The sequence below is a fragment of the Strix aluco genome, chromosome 4, assembly GCF_031877795.1.
Source record: "Strix aluco isolate bStrAlu1 chromosome 4, bStrAlu1.hap1, whole genome shotgun sequence".
In the NCBI taxonomy this organism is placed as follows: domain Eukaryota; kingdom Metazoa; phylum Chordata; class Aves; order Strigiformes; family Strigidae; genus Strix; species Strix aluco.
The window spans coordinates 43,611,377-43,633,731 of NC_133934.1; the positions used below are offsets into that span (position 1 = coordinate 43,611,377).

A 22,355-nucleotide genomic window follows, 5' to 3' on the forward strand; every position below is an offset into this window, starting at 1 on the left:
ACACACCATTTTGCTGGAGCACTCTTTGCAAGCATAGTATTCAGCACGGCAGGGCTTTCTGCATTAGAAAGAAAATGGCTTCAAAGAGCAGATGAGGAAAGTTATTTCCAAGAGCTATTTGGCCTTTATATGAGTCAGTTTAGACCAGATGCTGTATGTGAGCATGAAGAAAAGGTTTTCATACTGTCTTTCTTCTGCAGCATCCTTACGAAAAGGATATCTATTATTCAGAAGGAAGAAAATCAACAATATTTTGCTTTCTTCCCACACAGTATCCAAGCACGTAAAGGTAAGCCAAACAAATCTTCATAGGTGATTCAGTGATTTTTTACTTTAAAGATTTTAATTCTCTTTCTGATGTCAAGATACCCTCATCTACAAAACCACAGATCTTTTTGCACAGAGGTGGTCCAGGTGGGCACTTTATACATATCTCTGTGTGTTTCCACATGTGCATTTAACTCTTTTGAAAGGAACTGGTTCCAAAACAGCTGTGCAGACAGAAGAGGTTTGTGTGGTGTTAGTGAAATGAATCAAAACAACGAGATTGGAAAGGCACTGTAAAATTTGTCATAAGTCTGAAAATGATACTTGCACTCTACCTCCCTTCTGTACGAGAATGAGGAAGTTACAGATTTTCCTGACCAAAGCCATAAGCAGTTCAACAAAAGTATCAGTGAAAGAAAGGCTGCTTTTATCAAATTATGATGTGTAAAGTTCAGGCAATTCAGTCTTGTGATGGAAAAAACAATCTAAAATATGAACAACCTTCTAATAATATTTGTTCAGTAAGTCATTCTGCTGATAACAAACAAAGTCAGACTCCTTAGTCTGAATGTTTCCCGTAGGGAATAGCTACAAAAATAAAATACTTTCTTTATTAGCTAGCTACATACTATAAGCTAGCTATACTTTTGCAAAGATATCCTTTGTGTGCAACTTTATTAAATTAAAATGTCAGGAATATTTTGATTTACTGAGAGTTTATTATATGTGTTACACTTCATTAATGATAAATTAATGGAAGGGGTACTTTTAAACATAGAAAATTATTTTTCCAAAGCTTCCCAGCTTTCCCTGTATATGTACCTTAGAGAGGTCACAGATGCCATCTTATCTAATTTCTGTTAGTTTTACCTCTGTGGTACTGTGGGGAGCCATTTTCTGTATGTAATCTGTGATAATGATGTTGCCCTGCATTGCTGAATTTGGCAGAAACGCTGCTGTTAACATTTTGTACATCTCATTCTTGATCTTGGGGGACTCCATCCTATCCAGTTGTTCATATATAACATATGTAATTACTAATATGGATAACATAAAATATAGAGGAGATAATCTTAAAGAACCAAGTAAATTTTGAAAGTAATACTTCCAATTATTTTTTCATATTTCTCGTGCTTCTGAATTAATGGTATATTAATGTTTTGGGATTCCTTGAAATAAGTCTTTAAGTCTAAAGTGTGCTTTTAAGACTTGTTTGCAATCTAAGGTTGTGTTTAAGAAGAGCAGACAAGAAACCAGTGTGACAGCCTCACCACTCAGTCCTGTGTAAGCCCTGCTTTCTTGCTTGTGATTTGCTAGAAAGTAATTTTTCTTCTGTTTTGTTGCTGAGTCTCATCTGAGAAAGCTGCCATTGCTCCATGACCAACTTTATCTTGAGGAACCAGACATCCAGGGGAGAACGTTTGTGTGGGATCTGTACTACATGTCCCCCTTCTCTCTGGATGCCTCAACAGGGAAGTCTGCTCCACTGGTTAGGATCCAGTGTGCTGGTTCATAAAACCCCCTAATTTCTCTCCCTTCCCACCCCACAACACATGGAAATGCGAATAAAAAATAAAAATTTACCCAACCTGAGAATACATCACAATACTTTTCAGAGAAAGCCTATAATCAAGTTTTGATATCTTTCCTGAGACCGATATGAACCCCATTGTCTACAGTTGCTTCTCTGCTCTCTTACTTCTGTGATTACCAAAAAAAAAAAAAAAAAAGAAGGGCTAATCAGTGTGTCCTTATATGTTTAGAAGCAGAGGGAATAGAGGGGTGGTATTCACATCAATTGTTTTGGAGTATTTTGGTGCAATTCAGAAGATCAAAATTAGGAACTTAAGTTCCTTCTCTGCTCTAACTCTGCTCCTAAAGGCTGACTAACGCAGAACGATTACATTAAATTAAGCCTAAAATAGGTGGTGTAAACATCTCCAACAGCTAAGCGTTAATGTGTAATCTATTAGACTTTTCTGATAATACTATTAAACTATACCAATATTATTACAAATATAATAATTACCAATTTTAGTGACTTAAAAGCAAAACAATTTCTTCTAGAAGTTATTTTATAATGTACCACTGTTAGTATCAGGCAACATACTATATGCAGATACAGTGTCAATCATTTAAATACAATTGGTCTCAGTAAATCAGTAGAAGAAACTGAACTTCCTGACTTTTCCAACTGAAATGGATCTACTAACTTTGTCAGATGGAGTTATGCTTCCTGTCTTCTTTTAATTATCAGGAATAGATTAATAGCATAGTAATTATAAGAGAAAATAAGAAACAAAGAAAAAAATCCCTTTTCAGTTCTTAACTGGTCTGATGAAGTATTACAAGATCCCAAATTGCAGAAAATCAAACACATTAGTAAACCCCATTCAATACCTATTACTTTAGAAAAACAAATATATGCAGTATAATTTTAAGGAAGAAATACTTTACTGATGAGATTGGAATAATTAGTGCAATTATACTTTCAAATAAAATAAGTAAGGGAAAAATGTTCATCTTTTAGAAAATTCTATATTCTGTAAATTATTGGGAAAGCACATGCAAAAAGCATTTGAGAGAAATGAATCATTATTCCTATTAATAATAATTAAAAGAATATGACAGTCCTTAGTGAACTTAATTATCAGGATGCCAGGTGCCAAAAGCAATTTCATATTTTGCTGTCATGAAATAATAACTATAGTAGCTTTCAGAATGGAGATTTAAAATTGCAGCATGAACTTTTATTTTCTTGCAGAGTGCTACTGAAACCACTTAATATATTGATACAATTTATTGATGGGGAACAATAATTGATAGCTTTTCCTATGTTATGACCCTTGTAGAGGTAGCATTTCTTTGCTTTAAAATATTTTTCACATTGTGAACAAAACCAATGTTTATAAATGCTAAAGCTATTCCATTACTTTATGCAGTTACAGACTGTCTTGTGAAAATATAAACCACCAAAATAGTGCCATGAATCGGTATCTTCTGAAAAGCTCACATTTTTATTTTTAATACAATTAGGTGATAGTATTCAAGCTTGTCATGTGTAACAGCTAAGTGCAAATATAGAAAACTCACAGAGTCTCACAAAGAGATAAAAGACAAATTATTTTCTCTTGAAAAGTCTAAAATTATGAGTCAGAAACTGATAATTCTTTATATTTTAATCTTCATTTCAGACACTTCATATATACTGTAAGAAACTCCAGAATTAGACCCAATTCACAAATAAATTAACTTCACCTGAGATTAATTTCTACCAGTGGAGGGAAATGGGTCCCAACATGTGTGATGACAATTCAAGAGCAGTGAAAAGTTTTGAAAGATTTCAGAGAATGGATCATTATACTCACATAATCTCCACAATACATTTTGATAAAAGTCTTCAAGTTCTGTTGAGATGAAAATAATAGCTTTCCTAGAGTAAAACTAACAGCTCAGTAAATGAAATTGTTATAGTTAACTCTTATTCTGTTTTGAAGAATTGAGAGAAACCATCCAATCAAACCGATACCAAGTATATTAGGCTCCAAGGTAGCAGTGAAGCAGGAACACTGCTTGGTACTGTACGTCCTTGGTTTTTATAGATTCACTGTATACTTAGTCATTAATCATATGTGAATAAGTATGATTATAACGTAAGTAAACAGAGTCATTAGCACAACACCCTCTGTTCTGTTCTGTTGATTTTAAGAATCAGAATTCAGCTAGTCACAGAATGAAATGCTCACCTAGAGAAAGTGCTTGTGTTAATGATTTACTTTTCAGACTGGGTCTGGTCTGGTTCCTTTTTCCTTCTGCTGAAATCACTCAGCTCATCACTTGTTCTAATAACTATTTGTACCTGGCATGCATAGAAAGATGCTTTATAACTCATGTGTTACCTGGAGTAATGAGGGCAGATCTTTGGAGTTCAGTGGAACTGTGTGGATGAGGGTCTTTTCACACAAGTTACAATTTGCAAAATCCTGTGAAGAGCTGATCAGAAATCCTGTAGCATTGCTCTATTTGAAGATTTACAGAGAATCCAAACTATCCAAGTGACAGCAAAACCACATTTTTCATAGCCAATACCATGTATTTTTTCTGTTAAGGATAACTATTATTGTGATAAACCATTGAGAAAATACAAAGTTTTCTCAAAAAAAGAAAAAAGGAATATGAAATAGAGGTGCAGAATCAGTCTATGTATCTTCTAGTACAACTTGAGTGGAAGGCATAGGCTACCATTAATTATCCTGACTGGGTACAGTATAGAGAGGTAATTTTTCTGCAGTAGTTGGACAGGAATAGTAGTTCAAAGTCTGAATTAAATGACTTCAAGTTTTCTTGGTTTTCTTAATGTTTCCATCACAGGCTTTGTAGCACTTATTAAAAGCTGGATTTAGAAGACTTTTAAAGAATCAAAAAAATACTTTATTTTGTAACTTTAATATCCTAGCAACTCTTCTAACCATTAAAAACTATCTCTGAGCTTGTATGAACTCAGCAGTATTGATTTGAGTACAAGCTTTTGCATGTCAGCCTGTGTTATGCCTAAGAAATACATATGTGTTAGAAATACTTGGAAGAGTTTCACAGAGAAGCATACGTGAGTGAAACATGGGCTTCAGACTGGCATGTCTCTTTTTTCACTAGGGCTATGGTAGATATTTTGTTTATTATAATTGTACCAAGCATTTACTTTAATCTCTATGTCAAGTGCTCTTCAAGGACGCTTGGGGAATGTAGTCCCACTGTACAGCTAAGCAAAATGGTCCATAAAGAATCTGGTCTAGCTGGTTGGAAATGGCACATGTGAGGAGCTGAAGGTGGTACTAGAGTAGGATCCAGTCTCCTGACAATATGTATTTTAAAGCAGCGATAAGAATATGAGAACATTTTAAGCCTCTCTTTTTCAGACTCTAATTTTACATGCATTTCCTTGCTGTGATTAAAATGTAATACAGTTAATCTTCAATACAACAGAAAATGGATTAAGTTTACAGGATTACAGTAAAGTTTTAGTCTGCTTGTGTTGAAACCTTCAGTGGTCAGGAACCATAGGGTGTAAATAAGTAGACAAAAATTATTGTTCTATGAAATGCTAATACCTGACATATAATGGAGGAAAGAACTGATTCCTGAACTAGATTCTGGTTTTAATGAATCTTTCTGAGTAAAGCTGTGAGTGAGTGTAGAGAAAATGGGGAAGTGTTCAGCAGAAGAGGAGGTTTCAACCTCCTTTTCCCTGTGAATGTCCTTTGGCTGTCCTTTCCTGCCGTCTCCCCTCCAAGTCAAGAGGCAGGGCTTACAACAAGGAAATGAAAAATATATCTGTCCAGGTAATGCTCAGCAAAATAGATCCAATGTTTGTGTACCAGAGTGAACATGTTGAACCTAATCTCACCTTTGGATTTTCTTTAAGACTCAGTAGGTCAGAGGTGTGAATAATTTCTAGAGGAGGAGCTTATCCTGTCCTTTGGGGGAAAACCAAAGAAGTTGTGTTGCAAGTGGTTTTTGCAATCTCACAGTTAAAAAAATATGTACTACTTGGAGAGACTGCAGAAGAGAGCAGAAATAATTACTTTTTCGGAAAGACAGGAAACACTCTGTTTAGACTAAAGAAAAGTGAAGGAAACCTTAACAGTTCAACAGAATAGAAGATATTGCAAGGGAAAGTGAAAAAAATAATTTGTCCTCCTGTTTGCAGTGGACTGGACAGATGAAAGGATCTTTTTCTGTTTCTCCCTCTATTTAATCTTTGCAATTCTCACCCAGGTATAGGGTGAGATTTTTATTACTGTTCTGGGCACCTGGTTTCTTTCCTTCATCTTTTTCTCGCTAAAAAGTTTCCTATTTCTGTTCCTTCTTAATTTTCTCCTCTCTCACTTTATTAGCTGTTCGTCCTTTCTGAAGAGACTTAATTCCTTTCTGTAGGAATGAGGAGGGGTTAGTTCCCAGACAGTGGGATTTCTCACCTGTGCTAAACATTCTTCCTCAAAATTCCCTGGTCCTCTTCATTGATATGCCTAAGCTTAGACATTGCAACTGATCATTTCCATGTTGTTCTAATGGAAACCCTGAGTAAAAATAATGAGACATAATTAATTTCTAATTAGAGTTCCATATAATTCTAAAAAAGAATGGTTTAATTAAAGTGAGAAGTAAAAATTTTTTAATATGAAATTATTCTATTTGTGTTGCCTAAAAATTAGGTTTTAGCATATCAGTCACCTATAAATTAAAAACAAAATTCACATTACTGATATAATAAGCTTCAGGTATTGCTCTGGAGTCTCCTCAGATAATTGAAATGTGGACGCTAACAACCCAATTTGTACTGCTGTTTTTGTCCAATATTACTGCAGTGGCAAGCAGTAATGTGTTAAAAGGATGGGACTTTGGTTTACGTGGTGGAAAGAAAATCTGAATATAACTGGAACTTCTGGAATTGCCACCCCTCAGCAGAGTAGAGAATGCATGAGCACACAACACAGATCAAGAGGGAGTGGTGGAAAGATAATCTGTAATAACTCTAGTGTAATAGTAACAGTCTTGGGTGTTTGAAAAATCTGGCAATGGGAATTACACTCACTGTAGGATCTTACAATTGTGTAGAATCTTACTCACCATGATTAAATGAAGTATTTGGTGGTAAACACCTTAACACAATGAATCACCATAGGACCTATGAGTCAAATTTAACTTTTGCAACTTCCAAGTCTGTATTTATACTACAAAATAAATTTGGGCACTGATCTACCTATCAATTCTCCTTAGGGTTGCCAGGGCCAAGTTCTGCCCTCTTTCTGAAAAGAGCTCTGAGCACGGTATGTGTACAGAGGAGGCACTACCAAATACTGTGAGGACCCCAGAGCTGCCTCACAAAAAACCTCCTCACTGGACCCCTTGAATGTTTTCTTTCTATCTGCTCCTCTCAAATGTGCAAGCTTTGTTTAATCTGCTTTTAGGCAAGGGAAGGTGAACATGAGTTTATACAGTTGTCACTGTATTTGCGATTTTAGGCTGTTTTCTGCATAGAGATTTTGTTTTTAATGGGATGGATATAGAAATCTCTTTTGTGATTTTTATCTAACATTATAGACTCTTTCTGCCACTGTAATTGCATTAATTTACAGCCTTTTTATAACTCTTTCACATTTAACCTGTTTAGGTTATGTTTAAAACTATGGCAGATATGTGCTCCTGGTTTCCTAGGGTTCTGATCACTTGGTTTGGGGAACTGCTTGGAGCATGCTCTTCTCAACAAGAAGTCTTGGCTTCTTCCTGTGGAAGAATATATAATTTTTATATATTACTTAGATGTATTACTTAGATATATTTTTCTACTTTCATGCTGTGTTCTCCTATAAAGTTATTCTTGTTTCACGGTACAGTGCTAGTCTATGTGGGTAATGTGTGTTTTAAGGGTGTGAAGACTTTCTACAAATTTGTGTTTAGGAATGCAAGCAGTTGGTATGAATTCATTTTAAGGAAGATTTCTTGCTCTTTGGACCTCACTTCTGCTGACAAGTTTACCTATGTTTCTAAAATTCCTATAAGTGTTTTCCTGAACCTTGAGAAAGTATGAAAGCAAACATCTGTATGCGTGTGGTATTTTTAACATCTGTGTTAATGAAGGACTCAACATTTACATTCTCAGAGCTTGGTAGCTAAATGAAAAATGACCGTATGTTTCCAGCCAAGAAAAACTTTTGATTAAAAACCTATAAAAGCTGTATAAAAGTATTTCAGCAGAACTTCTGACACTTCTGGAATGGTTGTATTTGAATCACCATGGATGCATTTTTTAAAATTTTATAGTTTAAATGTAAAATTGGAATGAACACAATAAAAAAAAAATTAACAAAGACAGTGGCTAACCTAATACCGCAAGGAAAATCACATTATTTCAGACTATTTTTCTCTCATTATCATGGAAGAAATTTTTCACTACAATAAAACTTTCCAATTATTTGCCTAAAAAAAAAGGAAAGGGAGGCAACCAAGAATAATTAATCGTGTAGCATGTAACTTTAATGGCAATGTGTAAATGCCAGTAGGATGAGTATCTGACCTTGGTATTGTCTTCCTACGTTTAACTTTCTCTATGTGTGCCTTTCTGGGAAGAGATTGTCTATGCCAAACAAGCAAAGTATGTATTTCTTGAGTCTCCGTTATTACCATGGCAACTGATAATTGGTATTAAGAATTATTTAACTTATGAACTGAACTGATTTTTATCCTTGTTCACAGATATTTTGTTTACAGAAGTTAGTTTAAAATGTATAGTCATGGATAAGACAATAAGCTGTGCAGTACAGATGGAGGGAAATGTCATTGTAATTGTTTTTATGAATTTTAATACAATATATGTTTGTCAAACAAATGCATAGCACTTACATTGCCTCAAAGGTTGTGTCTACAATAAAACCATTCTGCTTTGTCTAATTTATTATTCCTTTATTTGGAAGTTGGGGTTTTTTTTTGTGTTTGATAGTTTATGTCTAATCCCGTTTCCCTTGTTTATCTCTCAACTATTGTATTTCCCAAGATTACAGTAATACTGAGCAAAAGATTAATGAGTGAAAAGGATAGACATTCAAATGAGCAAATTAAAGGCAAGGTCTTTTCACAACCATAGTTATTTACAGGTTGTATCTCATGCTGAGCTGTATTCTGCATATTTTTACTACTGCTTAGTAAATTATCCTGAAATTTGGGAAAGTTTTTATCAACTTCAGGCTTTGTTGTATATGAAGCTTAAAGGATCATTTGTCTGAGTAAAAACTGTGTGACTAACTTCATAATTCCCTTTTCCTGTCAATGTTTTGCCTCAGAGAAGTATCTACTAACCGTTCATGTCTGTATACTCAATGACTATGTTTAACATTTTGATTTATTGTATGCTGTCCCCAGAAAACTAATATTATTTTCTTATTTTCCAAATTAAGGAAATAGTAGTGATTAAGTAATTTGTGTAATGTCACCTAGGAAGCTGGTAGCAGAGCTCGTAGCAGGTGTCAAGGCTTTCAGACCTTTTAGTAACGCTGCTCCCCTATGGTTAGTGCAGATTCCCATTTACAGGAAGACTGTCAGAAATGCTGGTGTAGTGAAAACAATCTTGTACGGTGATGGGTTGACTGAAGTATATCCCATTAAGGCTATCTCAGGGGAGTGATACTAATGATCAGAGATAAATACCACATAGTCTAGTTGGTGTAAAGTAGACTAGTTTTGATTTTCTGCTGCATGGGAGGGCTCATTAACTCAGGGTGAACACAGTGCCAACAGCTCTGTACTGCTTTTGGGACATGTGGTTATACATACCCACTTTGGGTATGTACTACACTGGGGATCTCTGTGCCACGCTCTGTTGTATGATGTGCCCAGCTTTCCTGTTTTTTTCTTGTCTAGCCGTGGTTCAAATGATTGTCTACTGTCCATATGAGTAGGTGTGCACATGTCTACACTTAAGTCCTATGGTGGCATCTCTCTGAATTACATTTCATGTATACTAACATATACATGTAAAGTTCTCAAAAATACAGTTGCTATGGAAATTGAAATTATATTGTGAAAAATCAGATGAAACAACTTGCATAGGAATTTGAAGAGAAGTTTAGTAAACAGAGCTATACTTTGAGGCACAAGGACCCCTTGCAAGGGTCCATATAAAAAAAGTGATTGCCTGTGCTTCTTTCACGCTTAAAATGTATGAAAATGCTTTCTTTTAGCTTTGCCCTAGGAGTTCTTCTCTTAGCAACTTCCCTCTAGTCATTCCTCTTTGATAGCTCAGAACACTAATTAGCATTTATAAGAAAAAACCTAAGCTTTAAATACGTTCACCATAGGAAGGAAATATTTGTATCAACCAAGACAGATTTCTGCTGACCTAGAAAAACTGGCTGTATTCCAGCACTATATGAACTATTTCTTTATTTTTACTTTCTTTAATGAATGTTAGGCTGTTCAAAGGGTGGTTGGGCAGGAAAATTAGGATGCTTTGTGAAGAGAATTAATTTATGCCTGAGGCAAATGTAAATTTACAGAATATAGTGGACCTGTGATATATTCATGAAGTTACGTGGTGAGGTAGTGGAAATATGGATGAGTGAAAATGAGTCCTCATAGGAGCTGTTTTCTTATGCTTAAGCAGAATTCTTCTGAATACTACTTAAAACATTCTTAATGTTGTGCATCGTTTTCAAAAATGCCTTGTTTTATTAATTTCAACAAAATCCACTTTTGCTAGAGAGCCATAACAGAGGAAAAAGGTATTCCTTTGAGAAAATATACTCAGAAAGGAAAAAAATGTAGGAAGGTGCCATAAACCACATAATTATCCTAGCAGTAAGGTTCCTAAAACTGCTGCCTAAAATATTATTGTGAAATAAGGCACCAGTCACCAAATTTCTTCACTACTAATTTGTGTAGATGGCAACAATGTTTCATAGCGTCCTCGGTACAATGGTGTTCCAGTTTAAAATTAGTATGGTTCTCTGGAAATACAGCTATATAAGGATGAACTCTTGGTTCTTTTTAACACAGTATGTTATTACAAACTTTATTAGTTTCTGTTGTGGTTTAACCCCAGCAATTAAGCACCACACATCTGCTCACTCACTCCCCTCCCTCCAGTGGGATGGGAGAGAGAATCAGAAAAAAACAAGCAAAAAAAGTAAAACTCATGGGTTGAGATAAAGACAGTTTAATAGGACAGAAAAGGAAAGGAAAACATTAATATTATTATTAATAATACTAGAATATACAAAACAAGTGATGCACAATACAGATGCACAATACAGTTGCTCACCACCCATTGACTGATGCCCAGCCAATCCCTGAGCCATGGTGTCCCTGAGCCAACTCCCCCCAGTTTATATACTGGGCATGACGTCACATGGTATGAAATACCCCTTTGGCTTTTTTTGGGTCAGCTGTCCATGCTGTGTCCCCTCCCAGTTTCTTGTGTCCCCCTGGCCTCTGCTGGAAGGGCAGTATGAGAAGCTGAAAAGTCCTTGACGTAGTATAAACACTGCTTAGCAACAACTAAAACCATCAGTGTGTTATCAACATTTTTCTCATCTTAAATCCAAAACACAGTACTATACCAGCTACTGGGAAGAAAATCAACTTTATTCCAGCTGAAACCAGGACAGTTTAATGACAGATAAATCATATAGACATGTAATTTATCCAATAACAGTTTCAAAATATATCAGATAATTATATAGAGAGAATTTATGGCAAGCACTTCAATGGTTTGATAAGTTTTATGAAGAACATTTAAGGATTACTTTATTTATACAATGAAATGCTCACTATGCTCCTATAGACAGTACATTACTTTTTTAATGAAATGTATATAATAAAATACAAAATATTGTGAATTTAGGCAATTTGTTAAGTCCAGCTGTGTTTCGAAGATGTATCTGTAACTTTCTGCATTGATGCCTGGTTTAAATATTATAAGTCTTGTCATGCTATACCATAAACCAGCATATACAATGAATCAGTGGTTATAGACCACTGATTTACATAGACGCTTGTAGAAAACATAATGAATGTGTGATTTCCTGTATGCTAAGCTGTCAAATTGCAGCTCTGTTTCCATTATGCAAGCACTTGATCTTGCAGAGGATGGAACATTTCTCTACTGCACGCTTGTACTGATAATGGATGTTGCTCATCTCCCGTTCAGGCTCTCAGAAAGAAGCAAAAGGGCTGTGGGTGTGTATGTGGGGCAACTACAATTTATCTGGAGACCATAGTTTATTCGTGAGCTTTTGTTTCTCACAAGGAACTTTTCTGTTGTAATGACATGATTAAACCCGTCAGCATGTCTCCCACCATAAAGACTGAGAAATACAATTAGCGAGTTGTTTACAGCAGAGCTGCAACTGCTGTGACTAAAGTGTTATTGATAGAGTGAATCAACTTCTGTGAGAATTGTTTTCCAAAGATGAGTTTAATAAAGGTTTGATATGATGCTATAACTTAGCCTTGATTAGGTACAATGTAAGGCTCAATATTATTGCTTCACTGTCAAATTACTTCACATAAAAGTGGCATGGTATTTTGCCTACATTATTCCAGACAGTTGAGCCTGTCTTACCACTTTTAATCCTGAGCAGTTCCACTAGCCTCAGAGCCTAAAAGCTCCTTGATGCTAAGCACTATTGAAATTTCATTTATTTGGATGCCTGAATCTGAAGGAAGAAATTATAATAACTTCCATACTTAAGGTAGAACAATTTTCTGCTTGGGAGTGAAGTCAAAAGGACATAAGTGAAATGTGGTGCGTGCAGCAGAAGAAAGTAAAATTAATGCTGCCCCTTTAATAACCTAGTGCTAGTTGTCTGTTTTTTTTAAAATCTTTGCCAATGCTGATAGTCACAACTCATGCATAAACAGGAGTTGATTTTATCTGGCTTGTGCATTTTGTGTGTGTGTGTGTGTGTGTGTTCTCCTTGTTGCCCTAGTAACTGGAGTAAGGTTGACACTAACATATGCACTTCCATCTGAAAAAATAATATTATTTATATCTGCTATGCCTAAGGAGGAAAGCTTAGAGACATAGCCAATAATATAAGCCTAACTTTCCAAAGTTGACCATAAAAGCAAGAATCATTTTAAACTTCTCCCCAGCGTTGAGAACATGGCTCTTTTCTGTGATAATTTGAGATTATGATTTCTATATTTTGGTCATCATATTCAGCATTGTGAGAAAGAATTGATAAAACCCCAGAATGGACTTTGGGATGCCTGGTTTGTGTTCTTAGATATGCAGTCAATGGGCTGAGGCCCCAAGGGAAAGTTAACTTACCTGTCTGTGCCTCCATCTTCCCTCTATAAGTGGGTATAATGATACCTTTTATAGAGTTACTTAGATGCTATTCATCAAAAGCATTAAGTAAGAACTGTTATGCACATACAGCTTTATCTTGTGTGCAATATATTATTCTGCAAGTATAAATAACTTACAAAGCAGGAGCAGGAAAGACTACATTAGGCTGAAAATAAATAATATGAGCTTGATTTCCAGTATCTCCATGGCAAGGAAGATGAGTCCTGTTTCTTTTATTGTTGCGAGGCAAATGAAAACTCCATTTATGATCAGTCCAATCTCCATATTAAAAGATCACCATTAATTTTTGCACACATTCAAAGGCAATGTAGCCTCCAGTCTACAGAATTTATGTACATGCAAACAAAGTTTTCATTGTCATGTAGAATCTTATTTTTAAGCCTGAGGATGTATACAGTCATACAGATTATTCATTGTGTAGAAACTTGCACAACTTGGGTTACACTTCCTTCTCATTCTTTCCAAGCTCATTACATTTACCAAAATGACTTATATGTTCTTGCAGTATTTAGGTACTCAAATGAACATCTTTCCACAGAGAGTAGCCATTACTGCATGATGCCGGGAAACCCATTTGTCAGATCTATTTAATCAATATTTTATAGCTATTCCTTTACACTTAGTCTCTATTAAGTATTTTTTTTTAAATACACAAATACTTTTGTTTATTTATCAATAAGAGACCTACCCAGTAACACCGTCTTTGACCTTTGCTGATGTTGTGCAAAATCTTTAATTATTGTTCCCATCAGTAACGTCAGTAGCATTCAGTCCAAGTTCTGCAAAATCTGTCTTCAAAACTGTAGTCAGTGAATCTTTTTTCTATATTCTGCTTTTTTCTTTTCTATTGCATACTGCTTCAAAATGTTGTACAGATGACTCATGTAAACATTGCAGCCATTTACCTTGAATACTATAGTCTATGTTTTTGATTCAATATCCGTGCTCTGACATTACCCTCATCACTGACTGATTGACTGAAGATTTTACAGAAGAGGCTATAATTGGAATACAGAATTGTATTTACAGTCATGATAGCTGTTTATCTTTGAAACTTAACTACCCAAAATTTGATTGCGTATGTTTCCATGTTTCTCTGGACCTAACATACCTGACAGTCACGCATTAACTTCCCTTGGCAAAGTACAAAAACCAGGCAGGACACAAAGGAGTGTCTTCGTATCCTTCAGGAATGCTTCTGGTTGTCACCATACAGTGGGATTTGTTGTTCCAGTCGATGATGAAACAAGCTGTGAGAAGACTGTGAGCCTCTGCACCCTTGTGCCAGTGGCTAAGGCTGGAGGTGACAGTAACAAGTGTGGACACAGGAATGTTACTGGCTGGATGAATCTGCTGCAGTACTACCAAGCAGAAGCAGAAGCATTCAGAAACATTCAGCTGGTGTAAGTATTATTAGATTTTAAAAAACAAAACCAAGCTAATATTCCTCTTAGTTTTGGCTGTTCCTCTAACATATAAGGACTAAGAATGAAATTTTGAACTATGTGAGGGCTTTGAATAAGTAACATTGCTATTGGGGTGCCTGCCTTAGCCTTCCCAGGTGCCCTTGCATAACAGGTATGAGGGTCCGCAAGTGGAACTTCATAGTTGCATAGATGATGGTTCATCTAGCTTGGAGGTGCTTCAAAACTGCTTCCATAAAAAAAAAAAAAAGACAGATCATTGTCATAGGAGACTCTTCTGAAGGGAACAGAAGGCCCAATATGCTGACCAGATCCACTTCTTAGGGAAGTCAGCTGCGTCCCTGGGGCTCAGGTTAAAAATGAGGAGAGACAGCTTCCTGCCCTGGTACAGCCCTCAGATTATTACCCATTATTGATTTTTCAGGTAGGGAACGATGAAGTTGCAACAAGAAGTCTGAGGGCAATCAAGAGAGACTTCAGGGCCTTGGGATGACTGGTTAAGGGATCAGGAGCACAAGTAGTGTTGTCCTCTATCCTTCCAGTTGCAGGGAATGATGAGGGAAGAAACAGGAAGAGCCAGCAGATCAATACCTGGCTCCAAGCCTGATGTCAGCAGCAGAATTTTGGTGGTTTTGATCATGGGTTGGTTTAAATTACACAAGGCCTGCTGGCAACAGATGGGGTACATCTGTCTCAAAGCAGGAAAAAGACCTTTGCACAGGAGTTAGCAGGGCTTATTGAAAGAGCTTTAAACGAGATATGAAGGGAAAAAGGAGTAAAATCAGGCTCACTGGAGATAAGCCTGGGGGCGGCATGCCAATGTTTGAGGCATGGTGTGCTAGCAAGCAGCTGGTCTGTTGTCCCAGTGGAGGTGCAGGATGGAGATCCATGCGGCAGCAAATATGCAAGGGGTATTGATGTGTTAGAAACCACAGAAGCACCTGAGAATGATCACATAGGAATTAGGGCTTCTCCCCTGCAAAAGGTGGCAGGATCAATAGCCCAGCTGAAGTGCATCTACACCAATACACACAACATGGGCAACAAACAGAAGGACCTGGAAGCCATTATGCACCAGGAAAACTATGACATAGTTGCCATCATGAAAACATGGTGGGATGACTCTCGTAACTGTAGTACCGCAATGTATGGCTATAAATACTTCCGAAAGGATAGGCAAGCAAGGAGAGGCAGTGGCGTAGCCCTGTATGTTAGGGAGTGTTTTGATTGTCTAGAGCTTAATGATGGTGACAATAGGGTTGACTGTTTATGGGTTGGAGGCCATCTTGGGCATAACAATCACGAAATGATAGAGTTTTTGATTTTTGGAGAGGTAAGGAGAGGGGTCAGCAGGACTGACACCTTGGACTTCCAGAGGGCAGTCTTTAGCCTGTTTAGGGGCCTGGTTGACAGATTACCTTGGGAGGCAGTCCTGAAGGACAAAGGAGCCCAGGAAAACTGGAACTTCTTCAAGAAGAAAATCTTAAAGGTGCAGGAGCAGGCTGTCCCCATGTGCTGGGGGGGAAGACCAGCCTGGCTAAACAGAGAGCTTTGGCTGGAACTCAAGAAAAAAAGGAAAGTTTATGAGCTTTGGAAGAAGGGGCAGGCAACTCAGGAGGACTACAAGGATGTTGTGAGGTTATGCAGGGAGAAAATTAGAAGGACCAAAGACCAATTAAAACTTAATCTGGCTACTGCTGTAAAAGACAATAAAAAATGTTTCTGTAAATACATTAACAAAACCCTCCATCCTCAATCGGATATATAGGGAAACATAGTGAAAAAGGACAGGGAAAAGGCTGGAGTACTTAATGCCTCCTGTCCCTCAGTCTTTAATAGTAAGACTCGTTGTTCAGATACCCAGCCCCCTGAGCTGGAAGAAAGGGACAGGAAGCAGAATGAAGCCCCCATAATCCATGGGGAAATGCTTAGTGACCTGTTGCACCATGTAAACACACACAAGCCTATGGGGCCAGATGGGATCTACCCAAGGGTACTGTCAGAGCTGTTGGAAGTGCTCACCAAGCCACCTTCCATCATTTGTCAGCAGTCTGAGTTAACTGGGGAAGTCCCTGTTGACTGGAAGTTAGCAAATGTGACACCCATCTACAAGAAGGGCTGGAAGGAGGATCCAGGGAACTACAGGCCTGTCACTCTGACCTTGGTGCCAGGGAAGGCTACGGAGCAGATCATCTTGGATGCCATCATGCAGGATGCTATACAGGATAACCAGGTGATCAGGCCGTCAGCATGGATTTATGAAAGGTGGGTCCTGCTTGACTAACCTGATCTCCTTCTAGGTCAAGGTCACCTGCTTAGTGGACGAGGAGAAGGCTGTGGATGTTGTCTACCTAGACTTTAATAAAGCCTTTGATACCATTTCACACAGCATTCTCGTGGATAAACTGGCTGCTCAAGAACTGGGTGGATGGCTGGGCCCAAAGAGTTGTGGTGAATGGTTAAATCAGCTGGCAGCTGGTCACAAGTGGTGTTCCTCAGGGCTCAGTATCATGGCCAGTTCTGTTTAATATCTTTATCAATGATCTGGATGAGGGGATCAAGTGCACCCTTGTTTTGCTGATTAAAGATACCAATTAAACTCGGACACCAGAGTGAAAAGAGTAGGCGTATTTTACTGGAAATAATTAAAGAATGTAACAGAGTAATACGGAAAACATGCGGTAAGAAAAGACAGAATAATGCACTTAAAGCAAACAAATAGGAAAATACAGAATAATGCATCAAATCATTACTACATGAGAGGAAGAATATTGATTAAGAAAGATACATCACCACTTGCATAGTTTACCATCATCCAGATCCACAGACACTGGGGAGCCCCAGTTGCAGTGAGGATTTGGAGTACCTTTCTCTGCAAGTGGGAAGTCCTACGCGATGTGTCCATCCATAGCTGAGGCATCCAGAGTCGCTGCAAGTGGGTCCAGCCTTATATACTAAAAATCAGCAAGCCAGAATAACTGTCACCTTTGTTTTGAGTGGAAAATATCTGGTTTCATTCTCCTGTTGGATTTCACCGAAAGCCTGGCCAGGACTCGGGGGGGGGAAACCAAGGGAGTTTCTAACAAGGCCGAATAAGGAAAGCTGGATACATTCGCTCAGCCTTTCATCCTCACTACTGATTATATTCTGTCTATGATGCATCTTTCACTAGTGAGCTTACATACTTTGTTAATGACTACATACTAAGTTAGCAGCTTCGGCTTGGGACCTATTGTTCAGGCTTCAGTACTTCAACACTTTAGCACTTTTTACATCAGCATAGGTGGTTTGTTATAACTTAGTACAATACCTACTAGCACAATGGTTATCAGTTATAAAATATACAGGATTCATCTATAGGCCTGTTGTCCAAGCCTTAGCACTTCAACCCTCAGTAAGTTTGCAGATGACACCAAGTTGGGCAGGAGTGTTGATCTGCCTGAGGGTAGGAAGGCTCTACAGAGGAATCTGGACAGGATGGGTTGATGGACCAAAGCCAACTGAATAAGGTTCAACAAGACCAAGTGCTGGGTCCTGCACTTGGGTCACAACAACCCCATGCAATCCTACAGGCTTGGGGAAGAGTGACTGGAAAGCTGCCCAGTGGAAAAGGACCTGGGGATGTTGGTCGACAACCAGCTGAATATGAGCTGGCAGTGTGCCCAGGTGGCCAAGAAGGCCAAGAGCATCTGGGCTTGTATCAGAAATAGTGTGGCCAGCAGGAACAGGGAAGTGATCATCACCCTGCACTTGGCACTGGTGAGGCCGCACCTCGATTGCTGTGTTCAGTTTTGGGCCCCTCACTAAAAGAAACATATTGAATTACTTGAGCGTGTCCAAAGAAGAGCAACAAAGCTGGTGAAGGGTCTAGAGCACAAGTCTCACGAGAAGCAGCTGAGGGAACTGGGGTTGTTTAGCCTGGAGAAAAGGAGGCTTAGGGGAGACCTTATTGCTCCCTACAACTACTACCTGAAAGGAGGTTGTAGCAAGGTGGGTGTCAGTCTCTTCTCCCAAGTAACAAGAGACAGGACAAGAGGAAATGGCCTCAAATTGTGCCGGGGGGGTGGGGGGTGGGGGTTTAGACTGCAAATTAGGAAAAAATTCTTCACTGAAAGGGTTGTCAAGCATTGGAACAGGCTGCCCACGGAAGTGGTTGAGTGACCATCCCCAGAGGTAAAGACATGTAGATGTGGTGCTTAGGGGCATGGTTTAGGTTGGACTGGGCAGTGCAAAGTTAATGGTTGGACTGCATGATCTTAAGGGTCTTTTCCAACCTAAATGATTCTATGATTCTATGATGGTGACAGAAACAAAGCAGAACAGGTAATGTGGCTTTTGGGTTAGTCATTTGGGAAGATGACACTGAGCAGAAAATATGGTGTGAGAGATTAAAATTCGCTTCATACTTACGTGGTAACTGAAAAAGACCTACATGGTAGATGTAGGGCTGCACATTTGAAAAAATGCATTAATTTTTGTCTTACTGAAGCAGCACTTCAGTCATCATTTTATGTAATGAAATTTCTGAATATTTTTAGATACTGCCTGGTGAGTCCTGTGAATTGTTAATTCTGGCAAAGAAGGATTTGAGGAGATCGCAAATATTAATAATCCCATGAGTAAACCATTAGAAAATTATATTGATCTTATTTAACGATTTACAGTTGGTCTTTACCTACCAGCATAATGGATTTGATCTTCCTAAGGCTTGTTTTAGGCACCATGTCTCCTGAAGTGTATGATAAGGAAAAATAAAAAAAAAAAACATTAGGAATACTATGAAACCAGCTGCTGATTGAAAATCAGGTTTGCTGAAGTCCTTCTGTCATAGAGGATCCATTAACTTTCCTCTAAGATTTAAAAATCGCTGATTCTTCTGCTGATTTTATCAGGCTAACATCTGTTCCCTTGATTCTGCTTCTGAGTAAGTATTTCTTCTCAGCACATTCACATTTCTAAACTGCTCAGCAGAGTCCCTTTTGTTTTCTTGTAAGGAAGGCTACAGACAGGAGATAGAGATGGCAATCCTGTTTCATAGTACAGTTGAAGCGAGGACATTAAGAAATGTCAGTATCTGAGCAATCTTTCCTCTTTCAATAATGATTCACAGGGTGTTCAAGAATCGATGTTGAATGGGCATCTGTGTTGTATTAAAACTCCAGAAGGAAAAAAATAAGTTTAAGCAAACACCAGTGAAGGGAGTCTATACTCAGGGGTGTAATTTGCACCCATCTTACCTGGTGCCATTGAAGTGACCTGTGTCTGCCTGACACAGCTCTTAACTTGCCTTGGTGGGAGGAATACCTGAGTTTGGTAATGCTTCTGCTTGTAAGTGCTCTGAACACTAAAATAGCATTGACTGGTGTTGGTGTGAGCTTCCCTCGCTCTCCTCCTCTCTCTTGTTAGGAGACCTTTTTTTTTTTTTTTTTAAATTTGAAGCACGTGTTATTTGCCTCTAGCCAGGCATTTGCACTGCTATGGCTCCCCTTTCGTGTTGGTGCATTTGGGCATCTTTAGCTGGTGCAGCAAAGTTCTGTGAGTGGCATATATACAGGTCAAAAGTGTAAAGCAGTCTGAGTCAAGGTGATGCAGCTGTGTTTTGTCAGAGGTAGACCTTGAAGTTTTTAGGCAGCTAACCACCAGGTTGAGAGGTGGGGAGCTAGCAGCAAATATTGCAGGGGAAGCATTACAGCACAGACCTTTGCATGCCCTCAGCCTAGTCTGTATGTAGGATGCTCCAACAGCAATTCACTATGTCTAATGCTGTCTGAGAAGTAGTGTATAGTCTATTAATCTGAGAGTAAATTATGTTATTATTAACACTGAGAGTAAATTATGTTATTAGACAAGGTTTAACCATGGAGGAATGGTTTTATTTTATCCTATTCATGTAAGGATGAAAATATTTCTGTAAGGAAAATGGGTATGAAAGGAGAGCACACACAATCACATTTCAGAATATAGTTTTCAAACGTTTGCTTTAATTTGTTTTTAGTTGTTCTTTATTTGTTTCAATGTTTTCCTCTTCAGGAGCATGACAGCCTAAATGCACTGTTGTACCCCAGGGCTGACACTGCCTGTGAAATTCTCCTCATCCTCCCTGCCTCTGTTGCCAAAGCACTTTCTACTGATCCTCCACTCCCTTTACTTGACAGGGTGTGAGAAATGAAGGAAAAAGCCAGCTTTGTGAATCCTGCTATTTCTTGTTCAGTCTGGAAAACATGATCTTCCTTTCCAGCCCTGTAAAGGATTTTTATTTTTTTCCCCCAGCAATGATTAGGCAATGGGAAATCACAGGGTAATAGAATTTTACTGTTCAGTTGTTAGTTCCTCCCCCCCTCCCTGTCATGAAATCTTCTTAATTACCTCTCCTGTTGTGTCTCAATTAGCACGCATCTTTCAGCTTGCCTGTCTTCTTCTGGCACAACTCTCTGAAAATACAATGGTAAAACTCCATAATCACCTTACTTGACTTATTCTTCGACAAGCTTCTTAAAAAGACAAATATGTTACCACAGATAATTAAATGGGGAAAGACAGTGTTGACACCCACGTACAATTAACTTCACTGGGCTGCTTTCTGAGGACCCTGTCGTGGTAACAAATGCCCATTACTGGAAATCTAGCAATGGGCTGTGTGCCTTGTGCAGATCACTCAGAGCCAGGATCTTCTTACTCTCATGGGATGGATCAAAATTTAAGGACCCTGAAACCATTTTAAAGGAGATGAGACCAGTTTTAGTTAAAGCAAGTTGCTCAGTGCCTTTTCCAGCCGAGGACCGCCACCATCCCCAGCACGCTAGTCAGCTACTGACCGCTAGCAGTCGGCAGTGTTGATAGCTCATGCTTTCTGACACAGGATGGCTTAGCTCCTGCACTGAGCTTCATGCAGATCTCCCATATCATTCCAAAAATTTTCAGCTGCTACTGATTGTCCCAGGAGTGCAGTGCAAACCCAGCCCCCTGTTAGCATTGTTTCATGAGTGTAGAAAGAGCATGGCACATAGTGAAATTAAATTTCATTCACAAAGGACTGTCCTCATCTTCCTTACCTACTGATGCTGTCAGGGTCTCAGACTCACTATGAGAGCTCCTTATGGGGCCTAATACACAGCAACTGACTTAGAAATACAGTTTTGAAATCATAGCTACATATTTGCAATGATTAATATTACCACTGAGCATTATGTCATTTTGTCTAGAAACATCTTGAAACAGCTGATTAGTGTTTAGAAGAAGAAGAATTGAGAGAATCTGTGAATTTTCCTCTAAATTTCATAATTACTTATTGATACCTGGATGCTTCTACAGTGGAAAGATTCTTACAGTTTGGGGGAAGAGACCTGGAGAAATTATGATTTGATCTTCAGTAGGAGACTCTGGATTGTGCAGGTACTGACACCTTGACCATTTAAAAGCAGTGCTTAATGTGCTACAATTCAGGGCCATTTGATATATTGTCAGACCTTAGGAAAATGTAATACTTTAATATGACTAAACATTTTTCATGAAATGGAGCTTTCCTGGTAAAAGAATTTTCTTTTAGGTTTTACCAGGTACAATGGTTAGTAAAGTAACATGTTTAACATAGCCATCCTACAGTTTTACTCCCCCCCCCCCTTTTTTTTTTTAAATAATGATTTTCAACTCATGCCAACCTAGTTCTCATGAATATGGATTAGCTTAAATTTGTTTAGCTGAAGGAAGGATACAATTTTACTGGCTTTGGAGCCGAACTGTTTGGAAAAATAAACACCTGAATAACATGGACTTACAGAGTAGCAGCTTCCAAACCA

The 22,355-nt window shown here is 38.1% G+C and overlaps 1 protein-coding gene across 1 annotated transcript in view; it reads right to left on the reverse strand.

Annotated features, from left to right (window-relative positions):
• Positions 1-3,731, reverse strand: part of ANXA10 (annexin A10) — a 33,508-nt gene extending 29,777 nt beyond the window's left edge. Inside the window, exon 1 of the mRNA XM_074822870.1 lies at positions 3,636-3,731. Within this exon, the coding sequence (XP_074678971.1) occupies positions 3,636-3,653 (18 nt within the window). The 5' untranslated portion in view covers positions 3,654-3,731. The remainder of the gene's footprint in view (positions 1-3,635) is intronic.
• Positions 3,732-22,355: the final 18,624 nt, after the last annotated feature.